The sequence below is a fragment of the Catharus ustulatus genome, chromosome 2 (genome assembly GCF_009819885.2).
Source record: "Catharus ustulatus isolate bCatUst1 chromosome 2, bCatUst1.pri.v2, whole genome shotgun sequence".
NCBI classification, from domain to species: Eukaryota; Metazoa; Chordata; class Aves; order Passeriformes; family Turdidae; genus Catharus; species Catharus ustulatus.
This window is the reverse complement of record NC_046222.1, coordinates 45,695,558-45,717,397: the sequence shown is the minus strand read 5'-3', so window position 1 is coordinate 45,717,397 and position 21,840 is coordinate 45,695,558. Positions and strand designations below refer to the sequence as shown.

Genomic DNA, 21,840 nt, shown 5'->3' with positions numbered 1-21,840 from the left:
CAACATTCTCACCTCTCTGCCTGACAAAGTGAGAAAGACCTTAGACCTTGAAGAATTTGGAAGGAAAATATGGGGGAGACAGAAGTAACTTATTTATTCACTCCACTTAACTAATCTTTCTGCCAGTTTGAGAAAAATTGGGTACTAGCTTAAAGCCTGTGTTAGAAGTGGTGGCAAAAATAACCTCTGTAATGTATTTATTTGTGTAATTAGATGGCTGATATTGCAGTAACTCTGGATGATCCCATCCTATTCTGTTCATGATTTCTGTTTTGACTGTAGAGTCTGCAGAAAATGTGTACAGAAGAAAATAGTTTTACTGAAAAGATAATAATCTTTTTGTTCTTCTTTCTTTTAACTGTGTCTGATTTAAGCTAGAGGAATAGAAGAGCCTGCTTTCTTCCACTTCACTCCTTTGGTTTATTCTTTATTTGAAAGGCTTGTTTGTAGATGAGTGCTGCTGCCATTACCATTGGTGGCACGAGAGAGGCGGGCTGACATGGATCTCATGTTGTTTTCCAGATGAGGATAGGCATTCACTCAGGTTCAGTGCTGGCTGGCGTCGTTGGCGTGAGAATGCCGCGCTATTGTCTCTTTGGGAACAACGTCACCCTCGCAAGCAAGTTCGAGTCAGGAAGTCACCCACGCCGCATCAATGTCAGTCCCACCACATACCAGTAAGTGCTCTTAACCCTGTGCTCTCCTGTTGTTTTCATTTCAGCCTGTTCTCAGTTCCATCTTGTAACGTGCTCTGTCCCCAGCACGCGAAATTCAACAGAAAGTTGGTAGGGATACAGCATCAGGAGAGCTGGAAGGAGGTACTGCTGGGGGATGTCTGTCTTTCTTTCGCAGGTTTGTGCCAGAATGTGCAAAGAAGTCAGGCATTGGAGGCAAAAAGGCACAACAGAAAAGCCAGCCATTCCTGCCTAAAATAACATATAACAGAAGAAGGGGGAGATATCTCCCAAAGCAATGTAGTTCTATGCACTATTACAGCTTTTGGCTGAGGATTTGGGTTCCACCTGCTAAACACTGTTCATGAAAGAAAGCATACCCCCATTGTCTCAGAAGGAAATCTAATTTTGCCAGTAAGGCCAAGCTTACAAAGAGATATAATGCTTTCTTGAAGACAAAACTTCTTATTTAGCCCTGTAAAGACACACTTGATAGAAGCATTCTCATAGCATAGGAAAAAAGATTGAAAATGGCAAAGCATTATCCCCAGCATTTTGAAGAAATTATGCAAATGGAGAGAAGGCTTGATTGAATCTGGTTATGAGGAACAGCTCCTAAATAAAAAAGGTGTTCTGTATTGTTCAAATTTGACAGCTTGACTATTAGAATTTCTACTGCTGAGATTACAGCTGATGCACTCATTTTTTTTTGGCAAGATATCTCAATCTTCCAGTGTTCTTTATCTGAAGTAATTTTCTGGAGTAAGGTTTTGAGACTGTGTGGTAAATCTGTACACAGTTGCTCAAACAATATTGCTTTTCTTTCTTTTTTTTTTTCCTATTCAGAACTGTGAATCTCAATTCTTTTCCCCCATAGCTATCTATGTAAATAAAAATTTTAAATGGGATTTCTTCATCCAAATATTGAAGTGTCTGCTATGCTAAAATGAATCAGTCAAAAATTAAAGTTAAAAGTAATTAAACTAGTGCATAAAGTGAAATTCTTCTGAAAAGCCCATTCACTTGAGATCATATTTTGAGAATGAAGCAAGTGTAAATTGAACAAGAGCTAGAACAACTGAATAGGCTTTGTATCATAAAGTGAACAGAAATAGATTCATACAGTAGTCTGGTAGCATGCAAGAGAAAGACAATCTATTATTCTCCAAATCTATCCAAATCCAATCTATTATTGTTTATGGAAAACATTTTCATTTAAATAAAAATAAATTCAATAAGTATATAGGAAATTTCTGTTTGGAACTTAGTATAATTGGAAAAGAAATTGGTTTTAGGATCTTCCATACACAGCATTCTACAGCATTCTACAGCCTTTGGTTCTTGGTCATGCACTGTGGGATATGAGGAACCCTCTAAAACCGTTTTTGAATAGTCACCATAATTTTGTTTATCATTTGTGCTCCAGTTACAAAAATTACACAGCAGCAGGGCCTTCGGTGTGTGGTTTGTGATCTGGTAAAAGGCCACTAAGGCCCTGTGACAGGGAACTTTTCATTTCTGGACTTTTCTTGAACAGGATCAGCTCTTATAAAGTGCTGTTCTCCAACCCAAGACAGTTTTCCAGATATTCTGAAAGCGCAGTCCATACTTTTTCAAAAGAGAGCATTTCACAAAAGTGGTTCAGGGGAGTGATTCCAGTTGTGGTGGTGTTGCTTGCTCATGTTTGTGTCCCTGGGAGCAGAAACTAGTGAGCTAGACAGCTTTATGGAAATATAACTAGAGAGTATCCGTGGGACCAGTGGTGCACAAAACTCTCTTCTGGCTGGGGCCAGTCACTTTCCATGTACCAGTGCACAGTGCCAGTTGTGTTGAATTTGGTTGTGAGTGATACAAATTTGTGGTCATTGCTGAACTACCTGATCTAGCTGAAGATGTTTCTGTTCATTGCAAGTGGGTTGGACTAGAAGGGCTGTAAAGGTTCCCTCCAACCCCTTGATTCTAGGGTTCTGTGACTGTATTTTCTTTTCATCACAATGCTGATAAAAAGACTGTTCTGAAAGTTAGTTTGAGGGCCTGTGTAGGGATCTTGTTAGAAATCTGTGAGTTTGTGCTGCCCTTTTTCTGACTCCCAGAGAAGGTGGCTTCTCTTTACCTGTGTCTCATCTCTGCCTGGCTGCCACTGGGGGTATTGTACCATGGCAGGTCAAACGTGAGTCACCTTGGAGAGTGTTCTTACTGAGTCCTAGGTACCAAAATGAGATTCAGATCTTCTCACCCTGCATATCTTTCAGGTTGTATCAAAAATGGGTCTACAGGTTTTTTCACTTCTCTTTAATCCTAGAAATCCAGTATGAATGGGACCACTTTTTTCCAAGATAGCTGAACTTTCACCTTATGTGACCTTCCTGTCTGTACTTACCTTGCAGAAAGTTATCAATGTAGATGTTGCTTCAAAAAGGGAAGAATTTAGAAAAGTGTCCGATTATGTAGTAATGCTGTAACATAAAATTGCAAAACAATACACAGCAAAATACAGAATTATTGGTATTTTTATCTGCATAATTGCACTCAGTAAACAATCTGCTGTTAATGTGCTGAACAAATTCAGTGCTTGATTCAGAGCACTTGCAGTGGAAGTAACAGGCTAGACACGTGGTTATAGGTGAAGCAAGTAGAAATTGCAAAAAAATATATGTTCACATGAGATGCAGTTATCATGCAAGATGAGTGGCTAAAAGTAGTGGTGGTCAGGCCAGGAACAATTTTATATTACAGGATTGGGAAATGATGTGGAAAGATAAGATGAATGTACGTGGGGCAACTTGAAAAGTTGATTTCAAACCATACCTTCTTGCATAGCTGAAAGCTTGAAAACAAACAAGGAAGAAGTCAAGAAATTACACTGTTGGCATAACGGCCAGAAGACTGCAATTACAAAATATTCAAAGGGGCAGAATTATTCAGAATTTCTGAAAGTGATCTGTGAGATTTAACATAATATCGTGGTGGTGTCCGAATCAAAAAGCAGTCATTTGACAAATCCATGTGTAAATTTTCTTAAATATAATTTGTATGAGTATATATTTATTGTGTGTAAATAATGATTCATCACAAAGTGAAATATATTTGTATTTGAATTTATACTCTGTTAAATACTTCTGTTTAATGACACTGTGCTGCTGTGCACTTTGTTAATACTGCTGTTAATATTTCTATTGTCTAAGAATCAGTGTTTTCCAAATTAGATAATTTTGTAGTCAGTATGAAAACAACAGAATTTTCAATTATATGAAACTACTGGCATTTGTCATCAAGTGTTTTTGTCTACCATGGCCCTGATGGAATCTATGATACAAGTTTTATAAAGCCTGCAGGTCCTGGAAACAGGCCCAATACTTAGCAGCTTTCATTTTACAGTAAAGATTATGCATCATAAAGTGCCATCAGCATTCAAATAATAATCACACTTCAGAATACCTATTATTGGTTATAGACACTTCTCTTCAAGCCTGTAATCTGCCTAAGTAAGAATCAGTCTAAAATTATAAGTACAAGGTGTGATGCTTGTTGCTTGGCAGCAGCAGCGAGCCTGGGGCAGCCTTGCTCCAGTTACACCTGCCTGGGCAGAGCTCTGCTTTGTGCGAATTAACACCTTTTACAGAGGTGGACTTTGCATTTTTTGAATCTGAAACATCACTTCTGCTTGAAATGTCCTGTTCTCTTGATGCAGACAGGTCTTTGGAGACAAGGATCACAGAACCCCATTTGCTTTAAATCACTGAGCATTGTGAAATTAAATCACTGGAATAGCACTGGTAAAACTTCCAGGGAAAAAATGTAGAAACTGGAGAGGAAGTTGAGCTGGTCCCTGTTTAAACATATGGACAGGAAAGAATAGGAAAAGAATTTATTTAATTCATCTACATTATCCTGAATTGAATAGAATTACCCTATTCTAAATAGTCACGAAGGAAGCACAGTAAGATTTATGAGACTCTTCAGCACAGGAGAGAAATTAAATATTTTTTAGTTTTTCTGTTTCAGCCTTTAATAATGATTTTTATGAGATGGTAATATTATATATCCACATTTGTCTTGTTTTCCTGGTAGTATCGCCATATAATGCTTTGGGATTTCTAAGCAGTTATCAAAAGCAGGTAAACACAGGTGTTCCTGTTTGTCAAGTAACTCCTATTTAAGAATTAATTCATTTTTTCCCTTTGCTTTCTAGCTCTAGTCTTTTGCAGCATGTATTTCTCTTGTGGAGAATGTGCTTCTGGCACTCAGTTCTGGGTACAGATACTTTCCATTATCACATGATGGGCAATGCATCTGGGACCTGAGCTTAGGTGAAGATGAACAGCCTGTGTCCCACATCTTTGTCTTGATTTAGGAAAGAGGGCAGCCCAGGTGTACCTCCTTATTGAGCTTGTGTGTTCACCTGCACAAATTGCTTCTCAGCCTTTAAAATTGATTAAAACCGATGTAGGTATTTAATAGTTCTTTCACAGAACGTTGTGTGAAAGAAATTGTAGGCAATTAAGAAGTATTTCTATACTTCCCTCTTTACAGGGATTTTGAATTAAAATTTGACTTTTCTTTAAACTCCTTATTGATTTTTATTTTTACCAATTTTTTTTTCCTACAAATTGCATCTATTTACATGTATTATTTCTTCTACAGGTTATAGCTATCTCTACATCTATATTTTTCTGCCTCTTATGGTCAAACCAATGGGCTGGCTCTCCAGGAGCCTTATCAGATTATTTCAGATTCTATTTCTCAGCATCCTTTAAAAGACTGTTTGTTTTTGTTTTTATGTTGGTCAATTTACCATTTATGTTTTCAAGAGCTGTTGTTGGACTGACAATTTGGTTTTGGACAGATTGGGAATACAACTTATTCATGGGCACAAAAAATATTCCTAGTCTAATTTTAGCATAGTCAAAATGCACTGGGGTTTTTTTTGGGTTTCTGCTCCCAGTGTCACCTGCCTCTATAAGGCTGCATCCCCATAGTCATTGTGTTTTGTGATTGTGGTCCTCAGGCCTCTGGTATCTGTCTGTGCTTTCTGACACTGTATTTTTGTTCAAGGTTCACTTTTATTCAAGGCTCACTCTGGTTTATGTGATCAAGAAGATGCCCAGCTGGTGAAACAAGCAACACTTGTTTCCACAGAGGAAGGGAGCAGCAGTCCAACAGGAGACAGTCTTCTCATAGCCTGTTTGGAAAGCCATTAAAATTAGATTTACCTAATGATACCAATTAATGGGGTGATGTGAACAAGGCTGACTAAAGTTTTTACAGTATTTTTAGAGTTAGGGCAGAAAGAACCTCTTATTTTTGTTGATATCTCTCCCTGTGGAAGATAGCATTTATGGAAGATTCACCTGGCCAGTGAGCTTTTCTTGGTGTATACTATGTTTAGGAACACAGTGCATGGTTTCCTTTGTTGTAGAGCATTATATTTCTCTTAGAAATTTTGTTAAATTTTGGTCTATACAGACCAATTTTCCTAAAGAAAAATTCACACTGAAATTTAGTTCTGAGTGGGTGCTGTTGTGCTCTGATTCAGCAATCGAGTAAAAAGCACAAAAGTTTGATATTTCTGAGAGACGGAGGGAAAAACTGTGGGCATGGAGGGAGTTAAGATTTGTCATAGGGAATATGCACTCACTATAGAGGACTTTGCAACAAATAATTCGGCCACAGCAAGTCTCTGTTCAAACAGGAGAGATGAGCAATCACCATTTCTTACTTCAAATTAGAGGGCTGGGCCATATGAACCATGTGGAGTTTAATAAGGACAAGTGCCAGATTCTGCACGTGGGACCAGGCAACCTGTGTGTATAGGCTGGGGAATGAGAGGCTGCAGAGATGCAGTGTCGAAAGGGACCTGGGGGTCTTGGTCAGTGGCAGGTTGGACATGAGGCAGCAGTGCCCTGGCAGCCAGGAGGGCCAGCCCTGTTCTGGGGGACATCAGGCACAGCATGGCCAGCTGGGCAAGGGAGGGGATTGTCCTGCTCTGCTCTGAGCTGGGGCAGCCTCACCTCCAGTGCTGGGGGCAGCTTTGGCTGACACAGTATGAAAGAGACATTAAACTATTGGAAAGTGTCCAAAGGAGAGCAGCAAGGATGGTGAAGGGTCTGGAGGGGAAACCATATGAGGAGTGGCTGAGGTCACTTGGTTTGTTCCACCTGGAGAAGAGGAGACTGAGAGGAAACCTCATTGCAGTCAGCAGCTTCCTTGAGAGGGGAAGAGGAGGAGCAGACACAGATCTCTTCATTCTTGTGACAGGTGACATGAGTCAAGAAAAAGGCATGAATCTGTGTCAGGGGAGGTTTAGGTTGGATATTAAGAAAAGATTCTTCACCCAGAGGGTGTTTGGGCACTGGAACAGGCTCCCCAGGGCAGGGGTCACAGCACCAGCCTGGCAGAGTTCAAGAGGTGCTTGGACAGCACTCTCAGGCACTTGATGACTCTTGGGGATGGTGCTGTGCCAGGAGTTGGACTTGATATTCATGATAGGCCCTTTAGAACTCAGCAAATTCAGTGATTCTATGGTTTTCTGAATATAGAAACTCTGATGAAGATGTGACTGTTTCTTGCCAAGATCATTTGAAATACAATTACTGTATCATTTCATCTATATGAAGAAAGAGCTACAGCTTTTAAAAGCTCCTTCAAGGTTCCCACTAAGTATGATCCCAATTTTCATTCACACACAGACCTCCTGAATTTTTTTCTTAAGTGAAGGAACTGCAAAGAAAAAAAAATAGGATAATTCTTAGATACTATCTCATTTTGTCTGAAAGCAAGAGCATTCCCACCAAGGAAGAGACAGAACAAGAAGTTTAAAAGCTTTGGGAGATTTCAGGTTAGAGGAGAAGATGTCAGAGTTAATCAACAGCAAATCAATGTTTAAGATATTCTTCCTCCCCTGAAGCATCTATGAAAAAGACAAGTTGAGGGCAGACCTAATTCCAGGCAGCTTATAGGAATGCCTGAGTACCCTGACCCTCACAATTTGAGCTCTAAATTGTAAATTGTGTATCCAACTAAGTGAGTAGAACCTAGAATTTTGAACCTGTGAAAAACCTACTATAAAAATATCCTTTGCAATAGTGCCCTGAAAGGAAATTCACAGAAGTGATTCAGAAAATACTGCTAAATGCCTTGGGATATTTTCAGACTAGTTGTTATATGAATATTCCTGAACTGTGGAGGTTGTGTAACTTCAGCTTAAGCTCTCGGAATATGGGACAATCTGGGGACATTTTTTATGCAGTTTAAGCTGCAACATAATTGAAGGTGCAGCATAAGATTGTGCTCTCAGGGTAGATTGTTCTTTCAGGCTTTCACAACTGGAAGTCTGACCTGTTCACAAAGGGTGCTCTGAGAATGGTCCACAAGGTGAGGCAACCAACCAGAGCTGGGTACCAGCACCTGGGAAGTGTTCCAGAGTAGATTTTATGCCGGATCTTCTCCTGAGCCAGAGAGGAAGAGCAAACAATGGGTTGCATGGGACAGAGTGGCTTGATCAGCACCTGGTGTCCAGCCAAGGTCAGCCCACCAGAGCACAGCTCAACCCACATCCCTAAGGATGTGCGCCATTCCTTCACCTGCTTGGAACAAGGGTCTTTTGGGGCTCTTTGTACCCATAAAAAGGAATTCAGTACACTTAGAAATGGCCATCAACTGCTAGATTTCTTTTTAACATCACACGTGGCCTAAAAGTAAGAGGGAAGATTTGGCAGAAAAATATCCTCGCTGATATGCACTGAGAATTTGCAGATAACTTGTTTCTTTAGTATATACACAAAATGCTAGAAATCAGAGGCAATTTCTGAATTATGATCTCATTCTCAGACTGGGAAGCCAAGTGTCAGGACCAACATATTATTTAAGGAATTTGAAGAACCTGTTCTTTAGGAGAAAACTAAGAAGTCATTTTCATCATGATGAAAATCTTTTCAATAGTATTATTCTATGAGCTGGAATTTTTTTTTCCGCATAGAAGAGTAAATTAAGTAGGATAGAATGTAATCATAAGTAACTTCCATTAACATTTGCTAACAAAGATTTCCTGCCACTCTTGATTGAGAGCTGCAGTGTTATGCCAGTGAAGGTCAACTGGACAATTTGTGAGGGTTAGAGGCTGATTCAAGCAGTGCATCTAATACAGGGATGTGGAGTCTGTCACGAGCAGTGGAGGAATCTTCCAAGGACTAATTGTCTATCAGTCCAGGAGCATTTAATTATAACCAAGTTACAATTCACAAAACAAGTGAAAATAAGATGTGTAATTAATATCTTGCATTTTTTTTTCCTGTGAGGAAATAGTATCAAATGTCCATTAATCTTAGTGCCAGCCCTGACCTGAATCGAAGAATATAGATATATTTTACAGTTTGCATTTGTGTAACTGTCATTAAAATCACATGATGTTAGACTCTGATGAGGAAACCATTGATTTTTAGGAAGGCTGGATGCTCCATAGTGAACAGTCAGTGTGGGGAAGAGTGGCTACAGTGAAAGCTTACAGATTTAGCTCAGAAAGTTCTAAGATTTCAGCTGTTACGTGCAGAAATCTAATTTGGGAAACTGTGAAGTTATTTCAGTATAGTAAGCCTGTAGTTTGGACATACAAAATATTTACTGCAAACATTGCAGAGATGAAAAGAGAGAAACTTCTCTGTAGAGCCCTCCACAAACATTCATGCAATTTAGAAAAGATTGCAGTACTTTGATCATAAAATTGACAATTTGGGCCTTCAAACCACATGCTAAATAAAGTTCTCCACAGAAGCTCAAAGGCAAGAACTTTGTTCGGTTTATAACCAAGTGATTATTTAAAAGCTGGAAGGAAAGTGCCTTTATATGTCAATGAGCTCACACAGACTGTCTCATGCAAACTCATGAAAAATACTCAGTAAAGGAAGTGCCAATGCATATACTGATAGTCCTGCAAAATTCTCCTGGCAATGGGATTCATTCGTCCATTTACTTTCCAGAAATCAACTTTACAGACATTAAATAATCTACCTACTGCAAAATTCTATGGAAGCTTACAAAGTTCTTCTCAATTATGTTTTTGAGCTTCAAATTGATTGAGAGAAAGAATAAATATTGTTGGAGGGAAAAGAGGAAGAATGCTTTTATATATCCAACTGTGTTCAGAATTTACCATTGTCTCAAAACTGCTCTTTCTAATGCTGCAAGGCATTGAATACCACTAACTTAATTTACTTTATTAATTGGAAACAAAAAGAAAATAGAGTTGCTCCCTGTATTTTACAAGTCCAGCTAGTTCTAGGGAAGATGCTTAATAAAGATGCCCTAAATGTTTTGGTCTAACCAGACAGAGATTTCTCCACCCTGGCCAAGAAGGCAGAAGGCAGCAGAGTCGTGTCTGTGGTGTTGTACCAGCTGAGCAGGGGTGCCAGGAGATCCAGGGAAACCTGGATCCCTTTTTGACCCAACCAAATACATTAATAAATTAAACCCATGGGTACTGCTGATTATTAATGTCAGATTTGATTCTGCTGTTGAAGTTGGGTTTGCTGTATTTGAACCCAATTTATGAAAAACTCATACTACTACTCATACTCATATTACTACGACTGAGTGTACGAAGGGCACAAACTGACCTCCCTGCTTTTATCTGTGAGAGCTCCCAAGCACTGCCACCCTCATACCTGCCTGCCAGCAGGAAGTCTGGTGGTAGCCACCACTCTGAAATGGTAATTTCTGCCCAACTGTTGAGACTAAAGTGTTTTAATTAAGCCAAATGATCTGAACAACTTTCATTATAAGTTTAGTTCTTTTTCTGGTAGATTACTTTCTGAATGCTGACACTGATTTTCACAGAATGATTTTTCAGCCATCCCTTCAGCTGATCTCCATTAACAGAGCTCCTTGAAGTTAATGATGATAAGTTTATATATATCAGAGGAGGACCCTGACTTAGAATTTCTTTATATGTTAGGTAATAGTGTAAACTCATTTTTTTTGTTACACATAGGATCCACCTCTTCCAAAGAGGCATTTCTGAAATGGTTTTTACAGTGTTTTATATCCCTCTGTTTTGTTTTTCTCCAGGCTTTTGAAAAAGGAAGAAAATTTTATTTTCATCCCTCGTTCCCGTGAAGAGCTTCCAGAAAACTTTCCAAAGGAAATTCCTGGGATCTGTTACTTCCTGGAGGTCAGAAGTGCTCAGAAGCCGCCAAAACCTTCCATCACATCTGCCAGAGTGAGAAAGGTGTCGTACAACATCGGCACCATGTTCCTCCGGGAGACCAGCCTATGAGGCCTGCTGCAGATCAAAGACTCGTCCAAAAGCACAAGCCCAGAACTGGGTCATGACAGGGGAGTTGGAGGTTCTTTGTGTTTCGCTGCCTTCTTCTGAACAGGCAGTAAAAAGCTCCATGTAATGTCAGGCAATAATCATTTCAAAAGGTGGGTAACTGCTGTCAGTAAACAAAGTGGAGATAGGGAAAAAATATTAAACAATGTACTTCCACTTCCAGAGGAATTTATTTCATAAACTTCAGTCTGGCCCCTCTATGGCAAACAAAACAACAAAACAAAACCCCAACTCTCAGATTGGAGGTTGGTCTTGTTTTGTGCAGAAGGGATGATGGTTCTCTGTAGATTTGCACCAGCTAAGCAGAATTGAGAGTCAGTTCTGATTATGCATTCCTATATTTAATGTGTTCTTCAGTAAGGTAATGATGTTTTTTAACTTTATGAACAAGCATTTCATACATATACTGTAGAGCTATTGTAACCTTCCTGGCAGGAGGAATTATGACTCAATACAAATATTGTAGGAATTTTACCTATTTTTATACATATTTCACTTTCTGGATAATTACATTCCACATACTGTAAGCTGAGTGAGCTTAGATAGCTTTTCAGAAGAAGTTACTGTATATTTCATACATTCTACCTATCAAACCTTATTGTTACACAAGTGGGAAGAAGGCATTTCTTGACTTTTTTGGCAACAAAAAGATCAATATTTACAGAATAAAAACCCCACTTTGGTAAATCACTTTAACTGGTTTTTATGCTAAAGCTTTAGATGAGCACTGTCTTCTTATATAAAATAATGTTCAGTATTTGTCCTACAGTGTTGTATGTCCAGTCCTTCCAGGACAATGTAAACAAAGTGCAGAAGGTCAATATGTGAACAAACAGAAAAGTTCTCTTCAGTGAGACTTGTTTTCCCTTTGAACTACCAGCCAAACTGATTTTCAGTAGAAGCCCTGAATTTCTCTAAAAATTTGGTCTTGTGAAAACATACTCTGAGAAATTCCAGCAGACACTGGAAGCTCTCAGGATGTTGGTTTTCCACATTTTTTAGCAGGACTTGTGCTCCTAGTCCAGATTGATTATTGGAAATCCATTCTGTTAATAATGATTGCTCATTTGGAAACTCGGATTGGCTGAAGGTCCCCTGCTTTATCTAGTGAAGATCAAAAAAACACCAAAAAAGGGAAAGGCAGTACTTTTCCAGGTTTAATGGAAATGGCAGTTCAAGATTTTTGTTAGTCCAAGACAATAAAAAAAAAAGGGCCAATTCTTTGCTGTTGAAAATTAATATAGTATTATTGTCTTCAGTTAATCAAGTTCAAGCAAGATATGTATCTGGCACATTTTTTGGCATTGTTTATTTCTCAGGTTTTCTTTTTCAAAAGTAATGGTGGTCAGTTTTCCTGTGTAGGTGTGGCTTTGGATCATACTGGGCTGGGTGATATTGTTCTGGGCTTGCAGATTGTTAGTTAAAATCTTTGCCGTGATTCCAGAGTGGCTTAGCTGTACGTGAGCCTTTAATCACTTTAATCAACGGTAAGACTCAGCAGCAATTAGGAGGCATGAGAAACTCTTCATTTCTCTAATCCAGAACAGAAATGAGCTTGCTTATGGATTTAGTAGTCATAACATGAGGCACCTCTTGAAAATAAGTAAATAACTTCCATCACATTTTGAGATTATCCAGCTGGATCTTTTTGTGAAAAGAATGACAGTTCTCTATTTCTGCCCTTTTACCAGTACCCCCTGTGAGTAGCGTGGCACTGCTTTACTGTGCTGAATATGTTTCAGGCTTCCTTTTCATTAAGCCTTTCTGGATGAGAAAGGACTGTCTTGAACCTTTACAGACTTCAGCATATAGAGGACATCTATACTTATTATGCAAGGGTGAATTTTTCCTTGCCTGAGAGGGTAGATGCATGGGAATTAGCCCAGAAACCTATTCTAATGCAAATTCTTTCACTTTCTAGTGAGATACTGATGTTAAAGATTTCTTCCATTAGTATTAGAGCATTCTTGGGATCTGAGGAGTTATTTTTTTATCTACCTTAATAAACAACATATGGATTTCTGTGGCCTGTCTGAAAAATGACTTACAAAAACTGTTCAAGCTTGAGGTTGTGGAATTTCCACCCAAACTACAGATCTGAGAATTTCCTGCACAGGATGACAAGTTTTAGCTTATAGCCATTAGTTTGCACATACACAGGATGTAGCATGCATTTTTTACCCTGGGAACACCAGTGAGATGTGTAAGAATCATAAACGGATCAAAGTTCATGTTTCACCACTGAAAGAGGAATGCCACTTCCCAACTAATAAATCCATAGTTCTGATGTAATGACTTAGTTCCCTAGAGTGAAATGTTTCTCAAATAGCCATTAGTGAATTTAGATTTCAGTCTGACTTCTCTGGCACATCTTCATTGTTCATCAGTAGGTGCTCATGTCAGAGTCCCAACCTATCTGGCCAAGCTCTTTTTCTCTTCTCACCACCCACAGTCCTATGTGAAGTGTACAAATGTAGAGGTTCAGAACAAAAGCTTGTAGTTCAATAACTTGTCTCTTAAGAGTTGCTAAGAAATGTCTAGGTTAATTCTGTACCTGATCTTGATCAATGGAAACATTCTCATAGCAAATGATGGATAAATGCTTGTTTTACTAGCAAATTGGAGTAGCAATCAAAACTATCCTCATGTTCTCAGAGACTTTTTGTTGTATAAGGAAATCTAAAATCAGAGAGATCTTTGTGAGAACTGAAAATTGGTAACAATATCACCATGAATACATTGATAGTGTTTGCAAATAAATAATCTAGCTCCCCAAATTAGAGTACACTGACTGTATAAAAATATACAGTCTTTGTTTTTCATAAGCTTATGTAAAGGCAACATATCTAGAATTGCAGCACAGATGCTAAGTATTGTGTTATTTGTGTTATGATGAAGCATGTTGATGAAAAAAGTGTGGGTTCTCTGGGGACATTTTTCTATGTCAGTGTGAGGAAAGCGTAAAACAAATTCTCTGCACTTTCTAAATTAGTAGTTGCATCTGCTGCCTTTCATATCAGGTGGCAAGCTTATTTTTTTGGGGCACTTTTACAAAGTTAAATGAAACTTATTATCAAGATTGATGTTTTCATGTCAGTTAAGTGGTAGTCAGACAATATTTCTCCGACAGCACTTACTTTTAGTGATAGGGAAAAGGTTCTCATTTTCCTGGAATTGTCTTCATAAATAGAAAGGTTCTTAGAATTTTGTACCTTGAGATGATGAGGTAGAGAGGTTAGAGGTGCTGAAATGGTCACAGAAATCATATACTCTAGTGGGAATTTTCTTTCAGCTTTTTACTTCCTATAGAACGGATGACTTTTGGTTCCTCTAGGTAAGAATTTACATTCCGTGTTTCTTCACGTAGCTGCGAGTAGCCACATTTGCCGTCTTGAGTTTCTGTGCAAACAAATCCACCCTCTCTGAGGAGAGAGGGAGAAGATCTATTTTGCATTGCATGTACAAGGCAAAGGGAAGGTGATGTGAGGACTCCCCCCTAGCTGGGTTCATCAATCTCTTTGTGGCCAGTTTCTTGTACAAAAATCAGGAGGCCAAATTAAAGACAGCCTAGTCATTTTCCCAGAACACTTTTTACAGATCTTGTGTCAGATTTTTCCATCTGCTTGAAGCTCCCCATTACACAGGCTTTTCTGTGATGCAGTTCATAGAGATCATGAACTCGGAGCAAAAAGGAAATGGTGATGAAGTGCTAGGGTGGTGCGTAAATTTTGTTCTGCATCCCTCTGGTAAAATTTGCCATTCGAAGACAAAAGCCTCTGCATGGGAGAATTGCTACTAAGCCAGGACTCTCCAAGTGTGGTTTTCTTGCAGTTTCCCAAAGGATATTTCATTTTTAATTCCAGAGAACCAATAGTCATTAACTGTGATTGTGGTTTTGGCTTCTCTGCTCATTCCCACATATAGTTTCAGATCTGAGTGTTTTGAAACCTGGAAACATGCCTCTGCAAACAGAAAACCAAAGCTCTTAAAACTTTGGAAATCTTGTGTGGGAATTGCCTGTTTTGAAGAAGTCCTTGTGATTGAGTCATTAACAGTCCGTGGCAGTTCATGTGTGTGCGCATGCCATTTCACAGTGCTGTCTCCTCCTGTGCTCACAGTGTTCCCTACCCAACCCACAGCAGCATTCAGCATGTTTAACATCCATCTGCCATTTTCTCCTGTATAAAACAAACAGTGCAAAACCATGACAGGCTACATGCATTTAAAAGTATCAGCACTGCACTAAGATATAAACTCTGATAACCAATTTTGCATTGTGTATTCTTCTCTGAATAGATCCCTCTCTCAGGCAATTTGGAAATGAATGGGCAAAAGATAGCACCCAAAACTGCTGTGTTGAATTGCATATGAGTCTGAGACCTGCATTGGTTGTTGGGGCAAGTTGGAATTGCTGTACAGCTTTCTGATTCTTCAAGCTGTCACATGTACATGCTTCATGCTCCTGCCCAGGAGTCTGTAATCCAGCAGCACCATTGTAAGCTTAGGACATCTGGGTTTTCCTCTTCTACTCTCACCTCTGCTGAATGCTCAGAGCTCACTGAGGAGAGCTAGTTCCCTGTCCAAATGCAGTCTCAGAGCTTCTGGCTTCCTTTCTGGATTCTGGTGATCTTTTGCAAAATTGTGCATGTGTAGTATTGGAAATAGCAGCATGCTTAAATTAGCAACAAAACAAGAAGCCTAAAAAAGCTTGTCAAACTCAGAGACAGTTGGTTCTTTTCCCTCAAGGTAATACATTATTCATAATTCTGTACAGCATTGAGGGTGCCAGTGACAGGAGAGGCTATGGATGAATTGGAGTTGCTGAGTGTGCGGTAGACTCAACAATTAGGAGTTGATTGGCTTCTGCTACTGTTAATAATTCCATCATCTTACATGCTATGTCCTGCTCTTGGTCAGGGTTCTGCTCTCCAAAAGACCTCCACTTTCCTTCCCTTAGCACACTGTAGTGATGTAGTGAATAATTCCTACTGTTCTAATTTGCATGTATTGTTGACATGGCTGCTTATATCTAAAGAAAAACTGGGGTTAAAGGGCTGATCTTGCTCTTGCAGCAAAGACAAAACTGCTATAGTGACACAGCAGGCATTCACATCCTTAGAGAGGGAAAAGACCACAGTGAAGGTTATCACTGGTGGGTTTGTGTGAACTCAGTGCATTAACAGCCCATGGGATGTTTTTAGCTTCCGCAAGCACCAAATTTATCTGTGCAGATAGGAGTTACTCCTTAACAACGCCATTAATTTGCAATGCATGAGTAGGCTTACAACAAAAATCTGTGAAGTGTTTAACCTCATTTACATGATTGATCTTTTGTGGCTTGGCTGTTAATCATGCTTGAGAGCAAGAGAAGCAGTGAAACAGGAATGCAGGAATTCAGTGACAGGCAATGGATCATTCACCTCTGCAGCTGCTAACTTGCTCTTGTGGCTTAGAAAGATTGACCTCCAGTTATCTGTGGTCCAGGTAGTGTCACTGTGTCATTCCAGGAACAAAATTACCTCTGAAAACAGCATGAAGCATCTCAGCCTGCTTCCCTCTGGGCTGGAGTTCACATTAGAGAGCCCAATACAACATGTGATGCAAAGTGGCAACTTTGCTGGCAGCCTTAATGAAAGGATCAGTGGAGACAGATGTTAAACCAGCTGTTTGCTCCAGGGATTTTAGTTTCCAAAGGCAGAGTGAGGCTGAACGTGTTTTAATTTGGACAAAAAGAGAAGATTTCAAAGAAGCCAGTGTCTTCCCTTCCTTCCTAGCAAGGAGGCAGTGGAATTAACATGAATCAAGAGGGACATGCTTATTACCTTGGCTGCAGCAGTGCCTTCAGCTGTCTGGCCCTCTTTGGCATCCAGCAATCAAGTTTATTTTGAAAACTGGTGGACAGGTAAGCACTTCAGGCACTTGTCCCCTCTGCTTTGGAAAGAGTACGAGGCTCCCTAAACCCTTGAGTGTGCTTAAGTTTCTCAGTGACCACAGATGGCAAACTTAGACTAGACATCTGTTTTTAAGGTGGCCAGGATAAGTGAGACTGATCCCACTGAATTACATTCTTTTCAGCCCAAGTGCTGTGTCTCAGATCTTCTGTTGTACTGCTTTCCAGCATCTTGCACTGGCCAAAATAAATTGAATCAAACTGTCAGAGGGATAGATAAGCATGTTCCAGGATAAATAAAGTGTTACCACTGTAGCCATGGTGACTGTCACGAACGTGGGCTACTGGGTTCTGCAAATCCCTCCAGGTGTCTGAACCCACCCTTTGCATATGATACCAGCACTGCCAATCACAACTCTGGGATGCCATTAGGAGTGTGATTTAGAAAAGGTTTTGAGCTCTGAGCCCCTAGCCCAGGTGTGCAAAACCTGTGTGCCACGTTCACCTGAACTGTATGCCAGAATGCCTGCATAAACCTTATCCTGTAGTCAAGGCGATAATAACATATATGGATTCTACAGAACAGAGAGATAGTTGCCAGGTTATCATTAACACACATTTTTTTGTGCTTTTGTGAATTTGTAGGCCCAAAATTAACTTTGCATTAGCAAAAGGTCTCATTGAGCTACTTATTTTCTAGGTAATTATTCCTTAGCAATACTCTCTAATGACTATTCTTGAAGCAATAAATAAAACCATGCTAATCTCTTCTATGTAGGCTCCTGTGCAACACCTATCACCTTAACAAACCACTTTTCAGTGGGACATTAAATGGCAGAATAACACCCTGACATGTACTGTTGGTCCTTCCATCCTTTTCTTCAGAGAAGAGCATGTAATGGACTAATTTGGCATTTTGAAGTGGTCTTTTTTTGTTAGTTTTCGAAAGTATGTGTTGCTACTTTAAATAAGGAAGACCAGAATCAGAACTATAGACCAGAATTAGGAAAGAATTTGGATGTAAACAGTATTTTAAAAGACTGCCCACTGAGTAAGACTAGTCTCACATCCTAGAAATATGGGAAGAAGTACAGGTAATAGATGTAAGGTATACCCAGGAATGATAAATAGGAGTAATAAACCAGGAAGGTGTATAAAATGGATGACTTCTGTGTAATACACAACAGTAAATAGATGCTAAAACTGATTAATACCCACAGAGGGCAAATACTGTTTAATCCATTTTGGCATTTGTTTATTACCAGTACATCCCTAAGGTATTATTTTTTCCTTCCCTAATGAGATTAGAGCATATTGTTAAATCAATATCAGAGTTTCTGAACTTATTGCTATAGAACAATATTAGGAATAAATAACCGTCAAGGAGAGATTTTTTTAGATGCATGAGAGAACAGATCATACGGGAAAGAAAAAGGAGGTACTGACAGGTATATTTATTTTAAAAGTTTCTATGGCACTTCTGGTTGATTGAAATAATCCTGAAACTGTACACTGAAAACACAGCTTCCCAGTTCAGATTATTTGCATTTCCTACGAAGAAGCAGGTAAAATTTCTAAAGCCACATTAAGGGGCATATTTCTCAATCCCATTTTTTTCTGCTTAAACATAACCTCTTTCTGAAAGTTGAATCTTACTTTGCTGAATGATGCTGAGGTTCTAAATGCCTAAATAAGTTTTGGAAATGTGGATTAGAAATCCTCCCTCTAAGTAAAGTCCCATGTGCTTGTCAGTGTTTAGGTGTGTAAACATTCCTCTCTGTAAACTTCTTGTTGGTCCTGCAAATGTGTAAATTAGAAGCATCTTAAGAAAGTGAAGTTTGTGTGTAGGAGAAGGCAGCTGTGCATAGATGTGGTGCTGATGTTAGCTTTCATCTATTTGGAAACTGGGTGACACAGAGATTACTCATACCAAGTGCAAGAAAGTATTGCACAGAGTGCCATGAACTCTGAGGATGTAAGGTTGAATTTTAGAGTGTATAATCCCTAAAGTTTTAGTGGAATTGCATGAGAAATGCATGATTTTTGCGTTTTTTATTTTAACTAAGTGTTGAATATCTACTTACAGAGAAAAACTGTGGAGGAAAAAGTAAATCTAGAAAGTCTAAATGCAAAATGCAAAGAGTGTCCTGCTTTTTTTGTATTATTTGGCTTTTCTGGAGCTAGGAATGAAAATTCCTCCATGAGTTTCAGTCATGAATGCACTAGATGTGAAACGGAGCAAGTGGGGTACTTTGCCAACTGGAAATTTGAGGTGGTAGTAAGAATGTCTTTTAAAAAGTATATAGGGATAAATGTTAGCACTTTTTTAAAAAATGGAGACTGCTTTGTTCTGTAAGTATTGTTTAGAAATACCTAAACAGAAAGAAAGCTTGGAATACTGTTGTATCATAATAAAAAGGTACAAAGTCTGTGAGATAACCTACAGTTACACCCTTCCTTCAGAAACTGTTCTCTATATGGAGTTTTCAAAGGCACATTCAACCAAGAGTTGTCTGTAGCAAATTTCCAAGGAAGCAGCATTTTACCCAGCGGCTTCTGTAGAAATGCTATGCAGATCATATTTGGTAAGGCCAAAATTTAACTGAGTTATTTAGAGCTTGGTAATAGATACAGAGCATCCCAAAGCCAAACTTTAAATGTGCTTACTGGAAGGATAGCATTGTGCCTTTTACTGGAGTCTAAACAAAACCCATTCTAGACAAAACTCACATCCTAATACATGACATTTATACTGTCTTGCCAGAAAATTAGAACTTCACTAAGTTGCAGCCATTAATGTTTTTGATGCTAGAATATTTCTTATTATTCTTATGTCTCACTGTGCCCAAGTTGCAGTGGGGTCCTCTAGAGAACCAAGGATATGGGTAGTTGCTGTAAATATGAGTGAAATTCAGCTGATCTGCATTTAGGTATCTAAAACTTATGTCTGATCTGAGCTACTCGGGTCAGTTCCCTCTACAGTCAGTGCAGACATCCTGGCATTTCGAAGACTGGAGAAAGTTTTAGGGATGAGACAAACCCACTGCCTTAGATGTGCTCTTCTCTGTCCTCCCCAGTGACCAGTGTGTGGAAGTGGAGGACTAGTTCAGATTAGCTGCTGTGCTGTAGGTGAGGTGGATTCCACTGCTGTTTTAAAATGAGAGGGTGTAAAGAATGGAACACCAAATACATATGGAGACAAAGACACTGGGGCAAGGGCCAGGCTTCAGCCAGAGATTTGAAGGGATGTGACAGTAAAATTATTAATATTTAAGAGTTTAGAAGTCTGGGTGGGGGGTTTATTCTAGTTATAAGAACATTCCTTTCAACTTAAAACTAACAATCTGTGATTGTTGCTAACTCCTCGCTTTTGCTCTAAGATAGCAGCAGTGTATTATCTGATCTATTCTTCACCAAGAGCCATCTGTCCAGGCCGTCATGTTATTTACTGCTTGATTTTTTCTTGGAATAGCTACTTGATAAATCCTTCCATCCATCCATCCATCCATCCATCCATCCATCCATCCATCCATCCATCCATCCATCCATCCCAGAAATGCATATCTTTTTTCTTAACATTGAAATGATAGATTTTCCTCACCAATTTTTTTTCTTGAAACAGTACATAGGTCAGTGTCTGAAATCACTTGGGAAACAAAGGTGACCGGAGGGTGAGGTGCTGGCTGGATGTTCTCTCATGATGATCACAGTTACTAAAGCTTCTCTCTGACCTATCCTGAGTGTTGTTATGCTCTTGGAGTACCCAGATTTTCCAAGAGGGGCTTGTGTCAGGCTCTGAACCAGAGAGGAGCGGGAGGAACCAGGGCTGCCACTCTGCTGCACTGCTCCCATGTGCCTCTCTTGTGTTTGCAGTTGCCATTGTGATCCTTCGACATCTGTGGTGATTTTCACTGCGGTCATGGTTCGTGGGAAAGTTCCTCTTGAGAAGAATCAATAGTATGCAGTCCTCCATACTGTGAACTGTTACTCTCCAGAGAAAAGGATTAGAAATAGTATTGTCCTCAAGAGCTGAGAAAACTTGCAGATTTTCCATGTACAATGAACAGTTTCTATAATTACCAGGAAAACAAAACAGCGAGGCAGAGTTGTGCAGCAGGGCCAACCCATCTCATGCACACTGCTGTGATAATGAAATCCAAACCCTGTGGAATTGCAGGCACATTATTCTCACTTGCTTTAAAGGTCAGCTAAGAAGCTGATTTCTCAAACGGGCTCATAGCTCTGAGACAACGTAACGCTAGTCATTTCTTCCAACAAATTGCAGTTGTCAGAGAAACTGGATTAGTAGCTCCTGATGCTAAAAATAGACACTGTGGGCTTGCCAGAGAAGAGTGAATTCAGTAACAGAGGTGAAGGTACGTCAAAATTTCATAACATCTGGAGAAAAAGCAACAAAAAATGCTCAACTGAAAGCAAGTTAGCCATAAAATTACACCAAAAACAATTGCAACCACAAAGAAGAAGAATGCCAAGGTTTAGTCTTAAATCTGTTTTATTCACCTTATAAATCCACCTTGCAGTTTCTGTTTTGTCTGCTGAATCAGTCCCTTCCAAATTCAGCACCTCAAATTATGCACTGAAAGTCATGTTAAAGCCATGATTTGAATACTGAAAAAGAAGGTTTTGGCTTGACATTTCCATCTTCTTTGCAGGAGGGAGGAGGAGATAATTTATTACTAAACTTATTCAACTGAAAAATAAAAACTTAACTCCCAAAACCCAAATCTAATAACAGCTACAGTAAAAGCAAATTTCCAAACCTCAGCGAATCTTTACTAAAAAGTGGGTAATTTTCCATTGCCTCAAACATTAGCATTTTAAAGAATTCTCTTCTTTACTGTGATTTTGCAAGTACTTCTTGCTTGGATTTAATGAACTAAATAAAACAAACCACTTCTTCATTCTTCTTCAAATACTTATTTTCTGCA

General features: G+C 39.2%; 1 protein-coding gene across 1 annotated transcript in view; it reads left to right on the top strand.

Annotated features, from left to right (window-relative positions):
• Nucleotides 1–17,471, top strand: part of GUCY1A2 (guanylate cyclase 1 soluble subunit alpha 2) — a 141,316-nt gene extending 123,845 nt beyond the window's left edge. The window contains exons 7-8 of the mRNA XM_033085904.1: nucleotides 523–677; nucleotides 10,737–17,471. Coding sequence (XP_032941795.1) covers nucleotides 523–677; nucleotides 10,737–10,944 — 363 coding nt within the window. The 3' untranslated portion in view covers nucleotides 10,945–17,471. The remainder of the gene's footprint in view (nucleotides 1–522; nucleotides 678–10,736) is intronic.
• The last annotated feature ends 4,369 nt before the right edge of the window (nucleotides 17,472–21,840 follow it).